We start from the raw sequence: 20,233 nt of genomic DNA on the forward strand, positions 1-20,233 counted from the left end.
TAATTTTACTGAGGTCACAAAGCTAATTAGTGACAAAATCAAGATATGAATATAGGGCATCTGATTCTATAGTTCATAGTCTTAATTGCAATTCTAAATCATTGCTCAAACAGAAGTGGTTTGGAAACTTGGGGTAATCTACTAGAGTCAGGTAGATTTTTTTTAAACTTGTATTTGAGGAATGCTACAAACGTGTGTTTGATCCAGATATTTTTCTTGTGGTTCCTTTGATTTGGGAGTTCTATAGACTTGGTAGAATGTGTTACTTACAGTAATATGGAAACTATGGTTAAATCAGAAAAAAGTTTTGTTGAAATGGCAGGAATTATTATTCAGAATTATTTCATTTATTTTAATGCCCTTTAAATCTTAATCACACATATCATCTTGATGTTGTGTAAAGCTATCTTTAGATTCTACCTTAAGCCATGTGCATTCAGTTTTTAGCTCTCCAAAAATTGGTATCATGCCTTTTCCATTTTATACATATTCCCAGATATTTTATAAGCAGTTGTGGAATATTGCTAGAAATTGTATTGAATCAGATGGATAATGTTGCCACATCTCTTTTTGATGCCTTTGGCCACCAGTGTAGTATGAAATTTCATGATGATAATTTCAAAGAGGTTTTACTCTTTAATTCAGAAATCATTATACCTATTTTAATTTGAAAGAATTTCTGTGGATTGAGTAGACATAAACAATTGCCAGGGGCAATATTATAGTCCTTACTAATAATAACATTTCTAGGAATTTTGAAGCCATGGTTAGGAAAAAAGAAATTTGGGGGAAATTGTGAATACATGCAGTAATATGTTTTCTTAACAATATTTACATATTCAATCTAAAGTTACCTTGTTATTCTATACAGGAACATCTTGATCTCGTCATAAAAAGCATTATTTGAAATTATAATCTCATCAGTGTTTAGTAGTGGTTATAGTCTGATTTCTGCATCTAAACTACTTTAAAAACAGTCTAGAGGAAGAAAGTTTTTAAGAAACCACATCAACTTTTTCTCTTATACCTCGAGTCATATTTACAAATTTTATTAACACAGCCCTCAGTACAGTCTTATGTATATAAATTTTAAAATACTACAGATTTTCTTCTAATAATAATTGCACCTACCAAGGTTACCTTAGAGTACTTTTGATTTTTATTATAAATGCTGCCATAAGTTGCTGGTCTTTAATCAATCTTGCCTTTGTTAATTTTTACCACGTTGTGAGAAGTGGGCATAATTTGAAGCAATATATATTTGTTTTCTATATATTACATCCTCCATATTTTTAAACAGGCAACACACACACACACATACACACCCCACATACATACACACACCATTTCAAGAAAAGGATAGAAAGAAGTAAAAAAATAAACTCCAGACCCAATGGTTATTACTTCCAGCATGTAGATCTCTGTCCTATCAATCTTATTTTCAAAACTCATCTTCAGTATATTTTGATCTTACCATCTTCATGAATTTCTATTTTATGCAAACTAAAAGTTTGCCTATAGTGAAACAAATTCCTTTACATTTTAGTTTCTCTCTTAATTGGGAATGAGTATTATGAAGACAGAAATTCTATTTCTGGCAGCTTTGGAAGTACATTTCCAGTTCTGGGGCACATCCATGCTGGCTGTTTGGTGACCCAGAACAGATGTGGTCCAGTGCTATCACCAGAAATATTCTCTCTTTGAATATTAGAAATAAGAGGTTGAATATTCTAAACAAGAGGTTTAGAAACAACAGCTCAACCTGGCAAATTTGTTCTGATTTTACATTAATCTTTCTTATTAACAGAAATGAACCTAAATTTTCTAAAACAGTTTTTATATTTTTTATCTGGATCATCTGGTAAGGCCATTGGGCCCTGGAAAGCCTGACAAAGGTGTACTCACTAATTCATGTATAGGGATGGCTGAAAAAGTTATTTTGAGAATTACTTGGGGAATTCTGCAGTTGAATCCAGATGACAGCTTTGTCAACTACAGTGCCCAGAGGACCTTGGAAAAATTAAAACCCTTGAATATAGCTGCTTATTTAAAAGCTTCATTTTGTTTCTCTACTCATGAAACAAGTAATGATTCTACCCACAGAGTTTTACCCTTGTGTGTTTTTAAGCCATTGCATTCTTTTGTTTTTTACTAAGAAGTTTTGGCATGCAAAGCAAGTGATACTGTATTTGCACTGAACTTTGAAGGATTATCTACCTCAAGAGCCTTTTATTTTTGTTAGGGAAATGGACATGTGTACACCTAATTACGATGCAAGACAAAGGAAACGTTCAGATGCAGGAAGAACAGGGGCTGTATTTTAGCTGCGGCATCCAAAGTTGTGCTCCATGCACTAAACCAGGAAGGACGAACAGATGGAGTTGGAAAAAACAGTTTTCGGTTGCAAGAACGTCCTGAATAAATGATTTATTCATTTGAGCTCTTTAGGATAGCGGCAACAGAAATTAAATTCAAGCCAACCCAACTTTTAGAAATAACGGAAAACAGTTTACTGGCTGGTGTAACTGCACAAGCCAGAGGCAGAGACGTCTGCACAGCCAGATGCACGCGCTCGAATGACGTCTTCAGATATCTGCCTCTCTCCATCTCTCAACTGTGCTGTTCTCTTTGGTGACTTCATTTGCGCACAGGTTTGACTCCTCTTCATTTTGAGGCAAGCCTGCACTCAAGCCTACTTAAAAAGTTTTCATTCCTAAATGAAAGGAAACTTCTCCTTCCTAAGAGTTCTGACAAATGTGCTGTGATTGGCTTTGCTTGGTCACGTGCCATCTGTGTCATCACAGAGATTAGCCTGGGTGGGTGGATAGATCAGCCTGATCTCTGAAGCTCCATCTAACCAACAGGACTGAGAGTGGGGGAGAGGAGGCTGTCTAAATGTATCTTCCCCCTACCCACAGGGGAAGCATAGCAAGACCTTGTGATAGAATAAGAAGAGTAAAGATGGATTCTTTTTTGACTCACCTCTCTCTCCTTTAGCGAATGCTGTGAAGTAAAGGTAAATAATTAGAGTAGGACCAGTGTTACTCTCCATCACAGCCCTTCCTGATCCTCTGCTTCTCTGAACTCTTACAGCACCTGTGAACTCCACTAAGCAATGTAACATTGAATCACATACTGCTTTATGATCTATAGAGGGGCTGTGTATTTATTAGTCAGGCTTCTCCAGAAAAGCACAATCAATAGGGTGTGTGTGCACGTGTGTGTGTGTGTGTGTGTGTGTGTGTGTGTGTGTGTGTGTCTGTGTGTATAGACAGATACATACATAACATAGATAATGATTTTTTATATGTAATTGCCTCACATAATAATGGAGGTTGGCAAGTCCAAAATCTGCAGGTGGGCTGACAGGCTGCAGACCCAGGAGAGCTGAACATTCCAGTTTAAGTCCAAAGGCAGTCTTCTGTAGAATAGGAAAGAGCCACATTGCAGATGAAGTCTAAAAGCAGTCAGTCTGAAAGAGAATTCTCTCTTGCTGGGGAGAGCCAGTCTTCTTGTTCTTCAAGCCTTCACCTGATTGGATAAGGCCCACCCACACTATGGACAGCAATCTGCTTTACTCAGAGCCCACCAATTTAAGTATTAATCTCATCCAAATATACTCTCACAGAAATACCTAGAACAATGTTTGTACCAAATATCTCGGTACTCTATGGCCCAGTCAAGTTGACACATAAAATTAACCATCACAAGTTGTTTTTATATTTATCCTTATTTTATTTGATCCTATTTTCTGGAAATTTTTTCTCTGGAAATATTCTATTGCTTGTTTTGCTACTGAAAAGAAATGTTGTGATTTTTTCCCACTAAAAAGGACATTTGTATCAGTTGATTCTAATTATAGTTCTTTTTAGAAAAGGGGTTATCTTTTTATTTTAATTAACAAAGTTAAATTTTAAACAAATATTTTTGCCAGTAGTCAATACTTGCAAAATAATTTTGGCCCTTTCAAAATTACTAATATTATCTGAAACCAAAAACTGTGGTGAGGCAAGTGGTTATTTTTAAAGAAACCCATTTAATTGTTCTGCTTAGCCCATCTATTGTTTAGACAAAAGGTTGTCATGCAAAACTCAGTATACAAAGATGAAAATTTCTTTCTTTAAATTTTTTTTTAACGTTTATTTATTTTTGAGACAGAGAGAGACAGAGCATGAACGGGGGAGGGTCAGAGAGAGGGAGACACAGAATGTGAAACAGGCTCCAGGCTCCGCGCTGTCAGCACAGAGCCCGATGCGGGGCTTGAACTCACGGACCGCGAGATCATGACCTGAGCCGAAGTCGGCCGCTTAACCGACTGAGCCACCCAGGCGCCCCTATGTTTATTTATTTTTAAGAGAGAGAGAGAGAGAGAGAGCACAAACGGGAGGGGCAGAGAGAGGGAGACACGGAATCTGAAGCAGGCTCCAGGTTCTGAGCTGTCAGCACAAAGCGCGACTCAGGGCTTAAACTCATGAGCCATGAGATCATAACCTGAGCTGAAGTCGCACGCTTAACCGACTGAGCCACCCAGGCGCCCCAAGATGGAAATTTTTCAAAAATAAATATTCATAAATCTAGAAAAAATTCTCAGTTAAGATTGTTTAAATAGCAATATTCAATAATGTGTTTAAAATATATGAATATTTAATATTCGTGAACTTATCTGCTAGCAGGCAGTACAGGCCTTTAGATAGACTACAAACTACATTGGAGTTACTATAACTTCTAGGAGGACATCAGGACAGAGTACATAAGTTTTCAGATTTCTCTAAGAATCTTCATATCCACATTTGTTATTACAGTTGCAGATAAAAGCTATTGTTTCAGTGCATCTTAAATGCAAATTCAGTGCCTGTCAGTTATACGAGAGGCACTTCCTCTTATTCCTCCAGATCCCAGTTATTCTTTGCTGTTATCATCCAAGTTGTTTATTGGAGATGTGGACATACACTGGTACCACACAGAAATATACTATTCACAGCTATTGAGCTAAGTGAGAGTTAGAAACATCAGAATTAAGATAGGGTTATTGTTGTTGGTTATCAAGTAAGTATCTTTCAAATCCTGTGTGTGTGGTTTTTTTTTCTTAATGGCTGTTTAATTTCGCAGTATTACATAGTTTTGCAATTTATTATGATGTCATGTAGAGATGAAAGGAGAGTAAAAGCTGTAGGGAGAATAAAAAGGTAGTAACAGGTAAAGGAGAAGAGGGAAGGAAGAAAAAAAATGAAAATAACCTAAGCAGACAAAGTTGGGTCCTGCCTGCTTTGGCTAGTAGATCACCACTAACTGGATCAGATGAGGTTCACTGTTGTTTTGTTTGGTGGGTTGGTTTTTTGTTTGTTTTAAAACGTTTATTTATTGTTGAGAGAGAGAGAGAGAGCATGAGTAGGGAGAGGCAGAAAAAGAGGGAGACGGGATCCGAAGCAAGCTCTGCACTATTAGCATACAGAGCCCATGTGGGGATCAAACACACACCATGAGATTATGACCTGAGCCGAAGTCTGTCCCTTAACCGACTGAGCCACCCAGGCACCCCAAGCTTCAGTGTTTTGTCCTGTATTATGGATATTTCTTACAGAGTGCAGATGTAAATAGATGCCAGCATTTGATTACAATCACAGCTCCGATCTGTAGACATCCTTCGACAGAGTCATCAACATCTTTATAGCAACTAAAATCATTCTGGATACAGATAGTCATTTATCCTGCCCAGACCAAGAATCTCTACATGGAGAACTCAGTTCTAGGAATCCAAGCAATTATTCACATTCACCATACAGCAACACCTCAGTGACCTGGAGCTCAGTCTCTTAGGTTCTTTCAAAACAGAAACCTAATCCCTCAGGAGGTGGCCTGGGTTAGTTTTTTCTTCATTAATTCCACAATATTTACAAAGCTCCTGCTATAAGTAGGGCACTGTGCTAAGTACTAAGGATAGAACAATGAGCATATCCCCTCAGTCTCAGAAATCTCACCCAACATTTACAGTTCGTCTCTACTGTGACCATCCCTGAGGACTCCCCATGAAGTCCACCACCCTTGAACTCATACTTTGACTTACCAACGCATCTTACACTGGATCCTCCCCATCAGAGGATAAGCTCACAGGCAAGCCCTGTGTTTTTAGACTTCCTTTGTACCTCGCACAGTTCGCCTGAGACACTAAACAAGTATTTGTTGAACTAATTAATGAAATACCTGTCACCAGGCACCAAACTGCAATCTGTACTACTCTCAAAGGCTTTCCAGAGCATGCTTCTCCCATAGATACTTTTTTTTTTTTACAAGTTTGGTTGCCTGGCTCTGCAAATTAGCCTCTAATTAGCCTCTGCAAATGAGAAGTGCATGACTGGAAGTGGGGAAAGGTTTTCAGTGAGACATTCTTCATAATGTGAGGCTGGAAAATTCAAAGCTGCATTACCATGGTAACCCTATTTTCATAATGATGACCTGATTCACTACGAAAAAGTTAAACGATATTTTCTACTGTTTGTTTAAGGTAGTAGAGAATTGTACAACAAAAGTAAGGTGCTTAGAAACGGGCAAGCATTGCTTATCTGTAAAAATCACTTGTGTAGATCTGTAGCATTGTACAATGCTCTCCATTGGCGAGAAGAGATTGAGCAATTAGCCAGTATGTTTATGTGCATATTTTTGCCAGGATAATGTGCGTTTCTGTCATTCCACTTTAAAGAATTGCAGTCACCTTAAGAAAATAATCTTATATGGATGGTTTCAGTGATCTTCCAAGAAACCTATCACATAATTCAGTAAGAAACTTAAGGAAAGGAAAGAGACAAAAACAAAACACATGCAAAATAAATATCCCCATAAAGCCCAGATCTTCTATAATGGCTGCTTTAAGGTATGGTGGGAATTATTTCCAATTCAACTATTTCTAGTCCTCTCACCTGTTAAAGTAGGAAGTCTTTAGGAAAAAGCTTTTAAATTAAAATTTTGTAAAACAGACTGTTTTTTGAATACTGTGCAAGTAGTTTCATAAGAAAGAAAATTACAGTATTGTTTATAAACAATTTACAGTGCTGAGTTGCTATTTTTTTATTGTTTAAGTTGCATTAGATTTCACAAAAGCTATTTGGAAAAAAAATTGCAATAGGAAGGCCTGTCCATTGTATTTTTCAGAAGAAAGCTGGTTTTCACAATATTATTCACATTTTGTAAACAGCATCAATGAACCTGCACATAAAAGGTTAAATGTTTGCAGACCATTCTTTTTTGCCTCAAAGATCAGAGACAAATTACTATTTTTATTTTACATTCCCTTGATGAGGATAATGATAAACAGCTGTCACTTCAGTGCTTGGACTGCAAAGAATCCTATTGCAATCCTATAATTTAAACAAAGAAAAAAGCCATAGTCATACTCAGTATACATACAGAAAAGAGCACAACAGAGAATTTGATTAGAACTGGGTCAGGGAAGAAGGAGTATTTGCTGTCTGAAATTACTCAGTTAGAAGAGAAAGGCCATGTATGCACATTTTCCCCATTTATCTTAGACGTATTAGAGAGGGTAAGTGTTTCTTCTTTCTTTCTAAACTCAGGAAAGAAATTCAATTTGCGTTGTGAATTTCGTGACTCCCATCATGTCCGTGGTATTATCAGAGAAGTTCAGGTTTGCATGTGACCACATGTTTTTCCAAAAGCAAAAGAGAATTTCAAATTGTTTTATGGGTTTTCTGGAATACTTCTCTCTCTCTCTCTTTTTTTTCCGTGTCGAGAATTAAACCATTCAGTGTTCTCCATTCACTCCGACACTTTCCCTTATTAAGTGCATCTGGTTTGAAAAAGTGAAAGTGAACGTCTTGTGCATATTTTGATGTGCAAAGAGTAAAGTAAAGCTAAATGTTAAAAAAAAAGTGTGAAATGGGAAAATTCGGTGTTTCTATATAAAAGTATGGATGATGATGTAACTTTCTTAGTGTTTCATATTTCTGCAGGTTCTTCTAAAAATACTACTTATTCTACTTTCCTCTTTTGTTTCAATAATTTGGTTTTTTATAAATATCACTACTTCACTGACACCTTTTTTCCTAGAAACTCTTTTTTACATTTATAATTTTATCTATGAAACTAAGTTGATGTACTGTGGATGTTTCACTGTTTCATAATACTTCTTAATTTTTTTATACTTAAGGAAAAAAAAAGAAATTTGTTAAAATTGAATGCCTCTGACATTTATTGAACAAATTTCAGCTCTCAGAGACTCAGCATGCTCTTCTATAGGTTGACAATAACAATGGCCCCTCCCTCCTAAGGTAGCAGTGTGGGTCTTCTATATAAAGTGCTTAGCATAGTACCTAGAACACAGCAAGTGCGCAATAAATGTTCTTGGGAGAGGTGGAATATTGAGGCTAGAATGTCATCACCTCTGACTGTTAAATACCATAACAAAATCCCAGTATATTTCAGATCACCTCTGACTGTTAAATACCATAACAAAATCCCAGTATATTTCAGATCAGAGAGACAAACTGAATTGTATTTTATCCATTATGGAGGTTTGTATTGTTTTGTATAAAAGGTATTTTCCTCACAAGGCTGTTGGTCATCTGTTCTCATATATATATGTGTGTGTGTGTATATATATATATATGTATGTATATATATATTTATCTCATGTATATATATTTATATAATATATAATTATAGTATATATTATATATATAACATATATTATATATTATATTATAGTTATATTTTTTTCATAATCATTTTATCATTCTCACTGTTATCAAGTCATAATGGACCCCAGCTCATCACTCTGGGGTTTCTCTGGTCTCCAATTCCTCTGACACATGGGCAGGCACACTTGGATAACCTGAAATGCACCAGAGCAGCCTCCTTGGTTTCGGTGAACCCTTTTGCAGTTGTTAACTCCTCCTCCCATGCATCAGGCTCTGTGCCAGGTGCTGAGAAGAGAAAGATGAATAAGACCCCAGAGCCCAGTAGGGGGAGGAGCATAAAACTAGGCTGGATATTAAATAGTAAAAGTGAATACAAGACACAGAGGAAGCACAGAGCAGGGGAGTGTTGGGGGTCTGGGGGCCATCAGGAGCTTGTCTGGAAGAGGTGATGATGGAGCAAGGCTCTGAAAGATGAAAGTTCTTCACAGGTGGGAGGGAGGGTTCCAGGCAAATGGGACTAGCTTGCAGAACACATGGAGGTGTAAAAAAAAATACATTTTCCATTTTTATATTGCTTGAATTGAAAATGTTTTATGCTCAAATTTTTCACCTTGAATTTTCATAACGTATGTTGAGAGTCCAGCAGCTCTCTAACTCTATTCCATGAATATTGAGAAAAGAAAGAAAGAAGCTGACATTCGTTGAGGCCCTTGGCTAGGTCATCTCATATGTGTTATCTCATTTAGCTTCCACAAGTTTTCCAGGGATGTGGGTCCCCATTTTAAAGACAGGGAGGAAGCCAGGTTTTAATTACATCAAGTAACTGAAGTGTGACCACCACACAACCTGTACACAACAGAGCTTGAATTTGAACCTACAGTTTTCACTTTCACATACAATATCCTTAACATGACATTGCAGTTACCACTGACTCTGACAGTTTGAGCTCAGCATGGAGCACATTTGCAGCGGTTTTTATACCCTAGAAAGAAGTTTGGGAACATGACTGTTTTTTCACTGCCATGGCTAACCTTCCCTCTATCAGCCCTCTATCACTTTATGGCCTTTTTTTTGCCTATTTATCCCAGATCCTATTGCACTTATATATCGCAAATTAATAATAAAAATAACGACATAAGACTTGATTTAGTTCTTTCTTTCATTGATCAAAGACCATTTAAAACAACTGTCCATTTTGAAACTTCCTCTACCTTGTTGTAGTAGAGTCAGATGCCTCAGAAATGTCCTTAAACTATCACCCGGAAGCATGGGGTCATACTCTCAGGACTGGAAAAATGACTGTTGTGTTTTAGACTGAGTACATTATTTTAATAATTTTTAAAAGTACTGGATATTTCTGAGCCAGAGAAGCCTATATAAATGATTAGAACCAATTTCTATCTTTGTTATTGTTGACTTTGTGGTGTACAAATATGCCTTTCACACATGCTTATTGATTCAAAAGTAAAGTTTGTCATTTATACACCCATTTAAGCCATTTAGCACAGTGCTTTGCCTAGAACTGATTGGATGATTGAAAACCTGGCAGATCAAAGTATGTACCTTTCCAAAGAAAAGTACTTCGTGTCTACAATGGAAGCAATAAATTATCCCCCCCTTTTTTTTGCATTTGTAATTAAATCTTTCCAAATGTTAGAAAGTACCCAGACCACTAACAATATTTGTATCATGTTCTGGGGCTTAGATGCTCCAACCTGACTTGAAATGGAGACCATTTGTTCTAAATTGATTTCAATGCCAAGCCAATAGGTCAGCCCTTAATGATGAAGATGCCATTTCAGCCCAGCCTCTGGTGGATAAGCCAAAATAAATTAACTCAAGTCCCATAGTATAGAAAACAGATGCTTCTCTCATGTTGCACAAGTAAATTCTTTGTGTATAGATGTGTTCTGTTTTATTCAAAGAATAACAAGTTGGAAGTTAAAATTGTAAGTTTTCCACAATGGAGCCAGCCTTTAGTAGTGATGACAGAAGCATGAATTTACAGAACAAATTCCAGCAAGTGCATGGAAAAATGAATTATTCTCTATATCTCTTACTTTGGCCCCGGGCCAGGCTTAGGAGATTTAGTTTTAAAACCTGGGCCGATCCAAATGCTGATCCATCCCAGAACAGACCTAGGAGTTCGAGAACAACACCAAGGTTATTTCTAATCTATTGAATCCCTAAGAGACCGCTCCCAGAGGTTTACATCCGCATCATTCACTTGGATTCAGTTCTTTGGCCAGCTTGCAAATGGCTTAAGATTAGATTGTTCTCTAGAGGTATGTTGTTAGGTGCACTGTTTATCTGGTTATTCATCTCAGTATTCACTCAGAACTAGAATAGTTGCTTTTCCTAGGCTGTGGCTCGCCGAAAGTAGAATAATAACTTCCTGGTTCTGATCTTTTTTCGGAATTAATGGGTATGTTTAAGATAAAGATGTTACCATCTAGTAATATAACTCCAAATATAGTAATCAGAAGTTGATCATCTGATAATGTATGGTATTTTTTTCTTCTGAACGAATGTGAAACAATCCATGTTTTCTTTCCTTTCTGTTAGACTGAAAATGATGAGAATGGCCAGGCAGAAAACTTTTCCATGGACCCACAGTTGGAGAGGCAAGTGGAGACCATTCGCAACCTCGTAGACTCCTACATGTCTATCATCAACAAATGTATCCGAGATCTAATTCCAAAAACAATAATGCACCTTATGATCAACAATGTAAGTGACTATAAACTGTCTCATTTTAACTTCTAACCTATCTTAGTATGGAAACTGCTCATAGTCTCATCAGTTTCTTTATGCTATTTTCTGGATGGTTGAAATACCTATTACCCAGGTTCATCATTTTCTATTACAATTGGTTAAGTGACTAACCAGAGAAAGAGGATTCAGGAAAGCAAACATTAAACTTCTAGCCACAGTGCTGTGGTATTTCCTACTGCCTATCTCTTGAAAAGTATGCATTTGCTCACAATAAAGCAGAGCAAGAATACTGTAGCTATAGTCGGGGCGTAAGTTAATTGCAAAGGCAACAATAAAACCAGATGCCCCGGCTCCTAGATTTTGAGATTAAAGGCAAAAGATATTTATTTTTTTCTACACACATAGACATAAAATATATTAACATGGTTATTTTTTCACCTTCTAAAAGCTATGGAATGCTATTTTAACCTGGGAAATGGCTTTTTGACCTATCCCCTTGGATTAAAAGTCAGTCAACTTTTCTAAAGTAATGATGATATTGCCACAGATCTTAAAGTGCCTGCTACACTAGCCCTGAATCGATCTGTATCATGTAGAATCTCTCCTTTTTCATGGTTATTTTTATAGTATTCAGGATATGATACTTAAATTATGGTCTAGTTTGGTTCTCTGGGTAGCTAGTTTATTAAAGTACTAGTTATATCCCAAGTTATTTGAGAAATTATCTTTTAGATAAGATAGGCTGTAATGGGGTGCCTTATAACAGGCTTTTCTGACTCTTGAAAAGGAGATACCAGCATTTTTAGTTCTAGCAATCTTCTAGGGGCACCTTTTTATTTAAATCAATGATATATTATGAGCATTTGCTTGTAACAAATAAAAATTAGCTAGCAAAGGTACTAAAAAGAACCCCGTGCTAGAACTTAAGAGAAACCTGTATTCTAAGCCTGGCTCTGCTACAAACTCTGTTGACCTAAAGACAAATCAGTTAACTTCTTTGCATCTAGGTCCTCCATATGTAAAACACTAATCATAGAAAAAGTACCCGGCTTAGGGATTTATTCCAGAAGATAATATATATGGAAATACGATGAAAAATATACTTGTAAGAAAGCAGTGTGGCTGGCTGCCTATATAAGAACTATAAAAAGCCTTTATCCATATTTCAGGATTTATTTCAAAATTGTGTTTGTAAATATGACCTTCTGTTGTTGTTCATGGTCTATTCATTCCTTGAATAAAGGTTTCCTTGAAGAAACCCCTTGAAGGAAACCCTTCTTGAAGAAACCCTAAGCACCCATGGTTTTTACCTAACTCCATTCCCAGACACATTTTTGCATATTCAACCAAGGTTAGTAGGACACTTGGAAGTATCAGCAGTAGGTAAGCAATATATTGGAAATTTGCAAACTATGAATTGTATTCTTAAGCTTAGTCAGCAGCCTACTGTGTGACCTGAGGCAAATTATTTGGGCCCTCTGAACTGAAGTCAGTCACTTCTAAAATTACGGTAAGAACAAGGAGCTGCCTCACTGTATTGTCAGAGAACATAATAAATGCAACTATATGCCATTTTGAAAAATATAAAGTACTAAACAAATAGTCTGTGTATTTTTAAAATTACCCTCTTAACTTTGCTTAAATGAGTTCAGGTTGTTTTGCCGTGGTATATCCAGGCACTTGCTTATTTAAACATTTTCCTGATTAAGTATCATTTATCTTTTCACGATTTTATCGTAAGTCATTAGTGCTGCCATCAGTTCAAACACTAGGTTGCTCTGCGCTATATTAAATCATCAGCACAGGAAATAGCACTTCCTGTCTAGAGCTGTAAGGAGTAGCCTGACACTAATTAGTTAAAAGGAGGGGAAAAAAAATGACTCTCTCACAAATCCATCCTACTTTCACCTTCTCAAGAAACACACACACACATACACAAAGAAATGTGGGAGTAATTGCCCTCACCCCTCACCGGTGTGCTTGTTGGCTTTAATGAAATGGCTAAACCCCCACCTCCAGGGCATAATCCATGGAAGCAGAGCTCTTGGAACTGTCTTGAGAGAGACCTTGGAGAGTGATGAGAACGAAGACTTCAATTCTGACCTGATCGGCACGGTCAGACCTTGACATGGAGATTAATAGGAATGTGGAGAAAACGGAAACATCGTGTAATGCCAGATTCTTACGAAATTATGGTTATCTTTCTTTGAAATTTAACTTTTTGTATCTGTCAGAAAATAGTTTTACGTATCTCAGATGACCACTTTTCCTTGAGTATTATGTTATCTGTGTTTTTACTGTGTATATAAGAGTATATAGTTTTTTATACATTTGATCATTATATATGTAAAAATGTAAAAAAATGGCTCTTTTTAAGTGCCATATTCTCATAGCATCTTTTTGTGCAGAATGTCTGAGCCCTTTTTGTTCCTTCTGGAAGTGTTCTGTTGAGTACAGGGAAGAGAAACATGGTGGACGCCCAGCACCGTGTCGTGCACATGTGTTGATTTTTTATTCACTTTAAGGTGCAGAGGTCTTCAAGGTAGAGAATTAATCATAGAATCACAGCTAGAAAACAAATACCTTGACTGCTCATTCTAAATTCCATTCACTTAACCCTGCTGTTTCTGGAAATGGCTTTGGGTAGACGCTCCAGAACCGATAGATGCCTGAAACGGGGTCCTCTGCCTGTGGACAGTCACCATGGAAGGTGGTGCTGTGGCCTTTCCTCTTTGAAATGCGAATGGCTGCTCTGCCTTCTGAAAAAGAATATGTTTCAGCCAACTTTTATAAAGTTCAGAATTTGGTGGGCAGTTTCCTTTGAAAGTTTACATTAAGTGTTCTGCCACTCAAGTCTCCATATGGAATTATTTAAGAAGTTTAAAGCCAGCAATAAATGCCTTGCCTCAGACATACTGTAAGCCTTTGTCTATTGAAGGGCAGCAGCTGTTTCATTGCTTAAGCATACTAGGTAACAGCGGCACAAAGAAATAGCACGTTTATGACAGCCGGTCCTTCTGGTCAGGCTACAGTCGAAGCAGCAGACTTTTGTTCAGGACACACATTAACACCCCATGGCAAGCACAGTTTGATGGCCTCTCCTCCGCAGCTCACTCCACCGGAAGATTCGCCATCAGAAAATCAAGAAAGGGGATCCAGCTTGATTGTAAAAGTGTGACTGGCAAAGTGGTCCACAATTCTGTGTTGGGACCCATAGGACAGCCACCCACTGGGTACCCATTATTTTGCCCAGATTATAAATGAAGAAACTGAGCCTCCGAGAGGTTAAGTGACTTTCCCAGGGTCACACAGCTGGGGCTGGCAGGGTCAAGATGAAAATCCAGATCCTCCCATTTGCAGTCTGAGGGTCTGTCCCTTTTAACGTCTGTTAATGCATATGGCGAGGTTAGGAAAGCTAAATACAGCTCAACCTTCTCAAACTAGGGGACTCGTATCCCCACCGCACATACCTGGTGTATCTTCCCAGAAGGTTCATTTACTCAAAGATTTCATTAGGGGTTGTTTGCATATGAGAAGCAATGTTTTACATCTTAACTTGAAATTCAAGCAAACCCAGATAATACAAAATAGAACATAAAGTTTTTATGAAACTTTTTAAGAACCAAGTATGAAGCCTAGAGGCGTTTCACACTTGGAGTGTGTGCTGCTCCTGGACCCCCGGAGATCCACATCCACTCTCCTTGGCCATTGGCACTTTGCTGGAAAATTAGTAACATGTGCCCTAGTTTCAGAACTCACTGTAACTTTCGTGTGTATGAAGTAGAGTGTTATTTCAAATGTTCATTATTTGAGGTGAAAGTACACCTTGAATACCAGGACACTGAGTTTGTTTCTGCGGGTCAAGACCTCAGCATCCTGCTCAAGAAACAGATCGGGACCAGGGTCCAGAAGCCCCCCTCGTGTTTCCCCTTCCCCCCACCCCCATCACATCCCCCCCCAAGGGTAACTCTCCTGATTTTTTACAGCATAGCTGGGTGCTGCCTGTTCTCGAACTATGGAATCATATATAGTGCGTGCTTGTTGGTGTCTAACTTCTTCTGCTTGACGTTATGTTTGTGAGTCAAAGGATGTTGCTTTTTAAAGAAGGGAAACGTCATTGGTCTCTAGCAGAACTAAATCCCTGAGAAATGGAAAGGAAGCTAAAGCAGACGTGAAAGAACTGTGAGAGCTCAAAAAATCACAAGCTTGTCACCAAGCCCTATTCCCAAAGTAAGCACGTTTACACTTCTGTTACGTTTTTTACATACTTACCCGTGTGACTGCGAGCAGTCACAGACTGCACCTCCCGTCTAGAGACGGAGAGACCTTAAGGAAACGGTCTTCTTACTAACAGAATTGTGTGACAATTCTGGGAATGTCCCTTTCATTTGTGAAGGCCTTAAAATGGTCTTAGTTATGAAGACAAAAAAAGGTCTAAGATGCAAACCTATCACAGGTTGATAGAGAAGGGTTAAAGTAAGAAAGAGGGGAAAACATGTGGAAGGTTTTTAATGACCTCACATTCCTCTACACTGAGCAGAACGACATGGCACAGTCATGCCTGTTTAGCATGTGGAGTCTGAACTGCAGTGAGGTTTTGTGTATGAGGATTTTTTTTGTGGACCGTGCCAAGATGTATAGGTTATAAGGTGTTATAATTAGTTAAAAACATAAATTATTTCAAGTCTTACATCCAAGTATAATTCGTCTATGTCACCTTCTGTGAGGTACATTCCAAATGCCATCATCTCAAAGGGATCTACTTGACCTCAATTGTCGTGCAGAATCCTTGATTTACATATTTGTACCAGGGACACACGGACTGCTCAGAAAGTCCCTGAAGTGTCTGGAAATTCCCTGAAGTACCCCCCTACCTTTGTTCCAGTTGTAGCATCACCGCACTAAGCTAGCACATGAGCAGAGGCTAAAGTTTTGTTTCAGTGCAAAATAAAATGTTAACCTGCATACGCTCTGTATTGAACTCCGTATGTCACTTGATGCCTGCACTATTGCGATAGCTTGCTCTTTTGTTCTTGCGCGTCTGCTTACCTAACGCCAGTCTGGCCTATGTGCTTTAGCAAGAATAGCTTTTGTGTGCTGAGCACTAACGAAATGCGAGGCATTGTGCGAGGCAGTTTATGATCCTCAGGACAGCCCTTGACGCAGCTACAACCGCTGCCCTCATTCTGCAGATCAGGAACCTGAGACTGACAGAGGTTGCTATTTGCCCAAGAACGGGAAGCGTGGGAGCTGGGACTCGGATTCAGAGCTGTTTGCTCCCAGAGCCTGAGCTCTTGACCACTGTGCTGCACCGCTGCTTTCTCCCATGCTAATCATACTCCTATGAATTCAGAGCTTTTGCCAAATCGTTGGGATAGTAGGCAAGTTTTGGTGTGTAACATTTGATGTGGAAGAGTTGATTCAAGGCAGATCTTTTATCAGAATGCTAAAACAAGCCCTTATTATTTTATTTCGTGGTTTGTTTGACAGCCGCTTCTTACTTCAGACCTGCTTTAAATCTATTCTTGGAAGGACCTTCTTTTAAATTACGTTTAATAGATTCTAAGTGATGCTCCAGTTAGAGGTAAATCTTCAGACTAGCTGAACCCGACTGCTGTTCAATGCCAGGAAAATTGTCTGGTTTTGAGTTCTGAGCTGCGCCATGTATCTGAGTGCACACACACACCCAGCCGTGGAAGATTTGTGTGAATGTCCCTGACCCCTGGGGTACTCCTTGGGACTCCTGCAAGTGTGCTGAAAAGTGAATAATTCTCCAAAAAAGGGGGAATGAAATATTCCCGAAGCTAACTTTACTGTCTTTCCTCAAAGTCTAACTTTCCTTCCTGACTTTTGATTTTCTGCTCTTCGACTCACCCAAACCTCAGTGGTTGAGGTGTCCTTGTTCCTTTCGTTCTTGCCCTGTCACATCAAAACAGCACCAAGTCCAGTTGGCTTCTCCTTTATAATGTAATTTAGCTGTGCCCATCTTTTCTATTCCACTGCAATCTTGCTAGATTAAACCCTCACCATCTCATAAATGATCTATTAGTCTTATAACAGATTTCTTTATCGCTGTTACCACCCTTACAAATTCTTTTCCAATCACAGACTAATTTCCCTAATCTCTCTTTTATCATTTCACTTACTTGCTTACAAGTCTTCCGTGGCTTCCCATTACCAAGTGGATAAGGTTCAAATAGTTTTCCTTGGCATTCAAGGCTTTCACATCTGGCCCTAGGTGACCTGGCCACATTTACCTTCCACAACTATCACACATAAACCTACCCTACTAGACAGTTGTCCAAATACATCCTGTCTACTAGATTACTTCCATATTTGAGTCACTCTTGGTTTACAAAATATGTGCAAAGAATACTTTTTATTTCACCACAGTGAAGCTGTGATTTACCTGAATTTTCTAAACTATTTACATAGTTTGATACCTTTAAAAAATAATAAAGCTATGTGTTTTAGACTCTTATCTCTTGGTTATGTATTTAACCACAACCCAGGAATTTCGAGCATCTGACAGCTATTCCATTGTCTGCCTGAATTTGTAACAATTAAATATACTGGCCTTTGCTCTTTCTTAGAAAGACCCAGTGACTCTAGATAAGGGTTAGTTTCATTTAACAGAGAAACTGAAAAATCCAGGTTGGTTTATTTTTCTAGGCTTAAGTCAATTAGCATACTTCCTTGCCACTCTAAAATAATGATGCTTAAACATAAATTGTCTTTTCTTTTTTTTTTTAATTTTTTTTAATCTTTATTTTTGAGAAAGAGAGACAGAGTGTGAGTGGGGGCAGGACACAGAGAGAGGGGGACACAGAATCCGAAGCAGGCTCCAGGCTCTGAGCTGTCAGCACAGAGGCCGACTCGGGGCCCAAACTCATGAACCATGAAATCACAACCTGAGCTGAAGTCAGACGCCCAACCGACTGTGCCACCCAGGCACCCCCCAAATTGTCTTTTCTAAGCACTCAAAGTGGGGAAGAGGGTAATGGAAAGAGCACCAGACCTTGAGTCAAAAGATTTGGGATTCAACCTAATGTTATGTGATTTTGGGCAACGTACTTAAACTCTGAACTTCAATTGCTTTATCTGTAAAATTGGGATCATAGGGGCCCCTGGGTGGCTCAGTCAGTTGAGCGTCCAGCTCTTGATTTCAGCTCAGGTCATGATCTCACAGTTGGTGAGTTCGAGCCCCATATCAGGCTCTGTGCTGACAGGCGTGAGCCTGCTTGGGATTCTCTCTCTCCCTCTCTCTGCCCTCCCTGCTCGTGCGCTCGCTCTCTCTCTGTCTCTCTCTGTCTCAGAAATAAATAAACATTAAAAAAATTGGGATCATAATACATTTCCTAAGTGTGTGGTGAGAATTAAATCAGAAGACTTCTGAAGGCACTTGGGATACACCATATTCCACTGGTCCTCACATTCACTTCACATTTAATATTTCTGACGCCGAAGATGCATGCCACACTCAATGGCATCTTGGCATTCTGTCATAGTTTACTTGATGGTGTGTTCTCTTTGTGGCCCAGAAAATTATGGTGTCTTCAAATTACTGGTATCTTAGACTTGAAGAAATATGGCGGCCAGTGCTCTCTCCCTCAGTGTTGTGCAGTATATGCATCCTCTCCATTCTCGTTCTGCTACAAAATGCCACTCCCCTAAGACTCATACGTATTGTTGGTACTTAAGTCTTTTTTCATGTATCTGCTAACTATGGAAACTCATGCCAGTTCTCATTACTGTTAAGTAGCTTCTATTGGAAACTTCTAGAAAGCAGAGACTCTCACTTTTTTTTGGTAAATCAACTTGCATAATTATATAAGCTTCTGTGTTTAATAAAAATTCACTTATTGGTACTAATTCCACTTTTGAGATGACATTGCATCCTGGGATCTTGCTAGTGTTTCAGTGATTTTGGTAAGAGCTAGGAATACCAAGGAGTGGATGGCTTGTGTTATTATATAGGTTTCTTACATCAGTGTTTTCTGCTGAAAACACTGCTTCTTCCCTCCTGGTACCTGCCTCGTCTCTAAGCCAAGCAGCCTCAGACAACATAGTGGAAATGCTTACGTAGCCAACAGGCCCTGCTCTGGCGATGGCAGGGTTTAGCCCTCTTTTCAACTAATGTAGGTTTTCCTTTAGTCCACAGCCATGAGACAGAGGGAAAAACTGTTCCTGCACTGGTGCTGAGAACTAGGAGGGCAGGAGGAAACTAGGAGTAAATAGATGCATACACACTGTACATCTTGCATACCTCACGCATCATGCACCTTTTCCCAGAGTGGGCTGTTGTAGACTTTGTCCACAGCCTCTGAGCCAGTTTGTGCCATCTGACCGCACGTGTGTTCCCATTTTTATTTTTCTGTGGTGACCTGACAGGTTAAAGATTTCATCAATTCGGAGCTCCTAGCACAGTTATATTCTTCGGAGGACCAGAACACTCTGATGGAAGAATCTGCTGAACAGGCGCAGCGCCGGGATGAGATGCTTCGAATGTACCAAGCCCTTAAAGAGGCCCTCGTGATCATTGGTGACATCAACACCGCCACCACTTTCACCCCTGCACCGCCTCCTGTGGATGACTCCTGGATACAGCACTCCCGCAGGTAGGAAAATGACCCCATGTCACCAGAGGCCTGCCAAGCTCATCCGGTATCATTTTCTGAGTGTGCTTCCCTAAACCAATATGAACCTGAAGAAAAAGGATAATGTAAGTCCAGGAGTGAAAGAGGAGGTCAGATTTTCCCAACCCCCTTCAAAAACAAGCACAAAACATCCCTACAGTGGAATGTTATGTGGTCATTAAAAAGAATAAGTTCTACACTGAAATGAAAAGATAGTCAAATTAACGTGAA

At 38.8% G+C, this 20,233-nt stretch overlaps 1 protein-coding gene across 12 annotated transcripts in view; it reads left to right on the forward strand.

Moving 5' to 3' along the window:
* The window catches only part of DNM3 (dynamin 3), a 563,955-nt gene that overhangs the window by 512,963 nt on the left and 30,759 nt on the right, over nucleotides 1-20,233 (forward strand). For all 12 annotated transcript variants that reach the window (XM_047840082.1, XM_047840084.1, XM_047840089.1 and 9 more), the window contains 2 exons: nucleotides 11,217-11,381; nucleotides 19,758-19,984. In XM_047840082.1, coding sequence (XP_047696038.1) covers nucleotides 11,217-11,381; nucleotides 19,758-19,984 — 392 coding nt within the window. The remainder of the gene's footprint in view (nucleotides 1-11,216; nucleotides 11,382-19,757; nucleotides 19,985-20,233) is intronic.

This window comes from Prionailurus viverrinus, chromosome F1, assembly GCF_022837055.1.
Source record: "Prionailurus viverrinus isolate Anna chromosome F1, UM_Priviv_1.0, whole genome shotgun sequence".
In the NCBI taxonomy this organism is placed as follows: domain Eukaryota; kingdom Metazoa; phylum Chordata; class Mammalia; order Carnivora; family Felidae; genus Prionailurus; species Prionailurus viverrinus.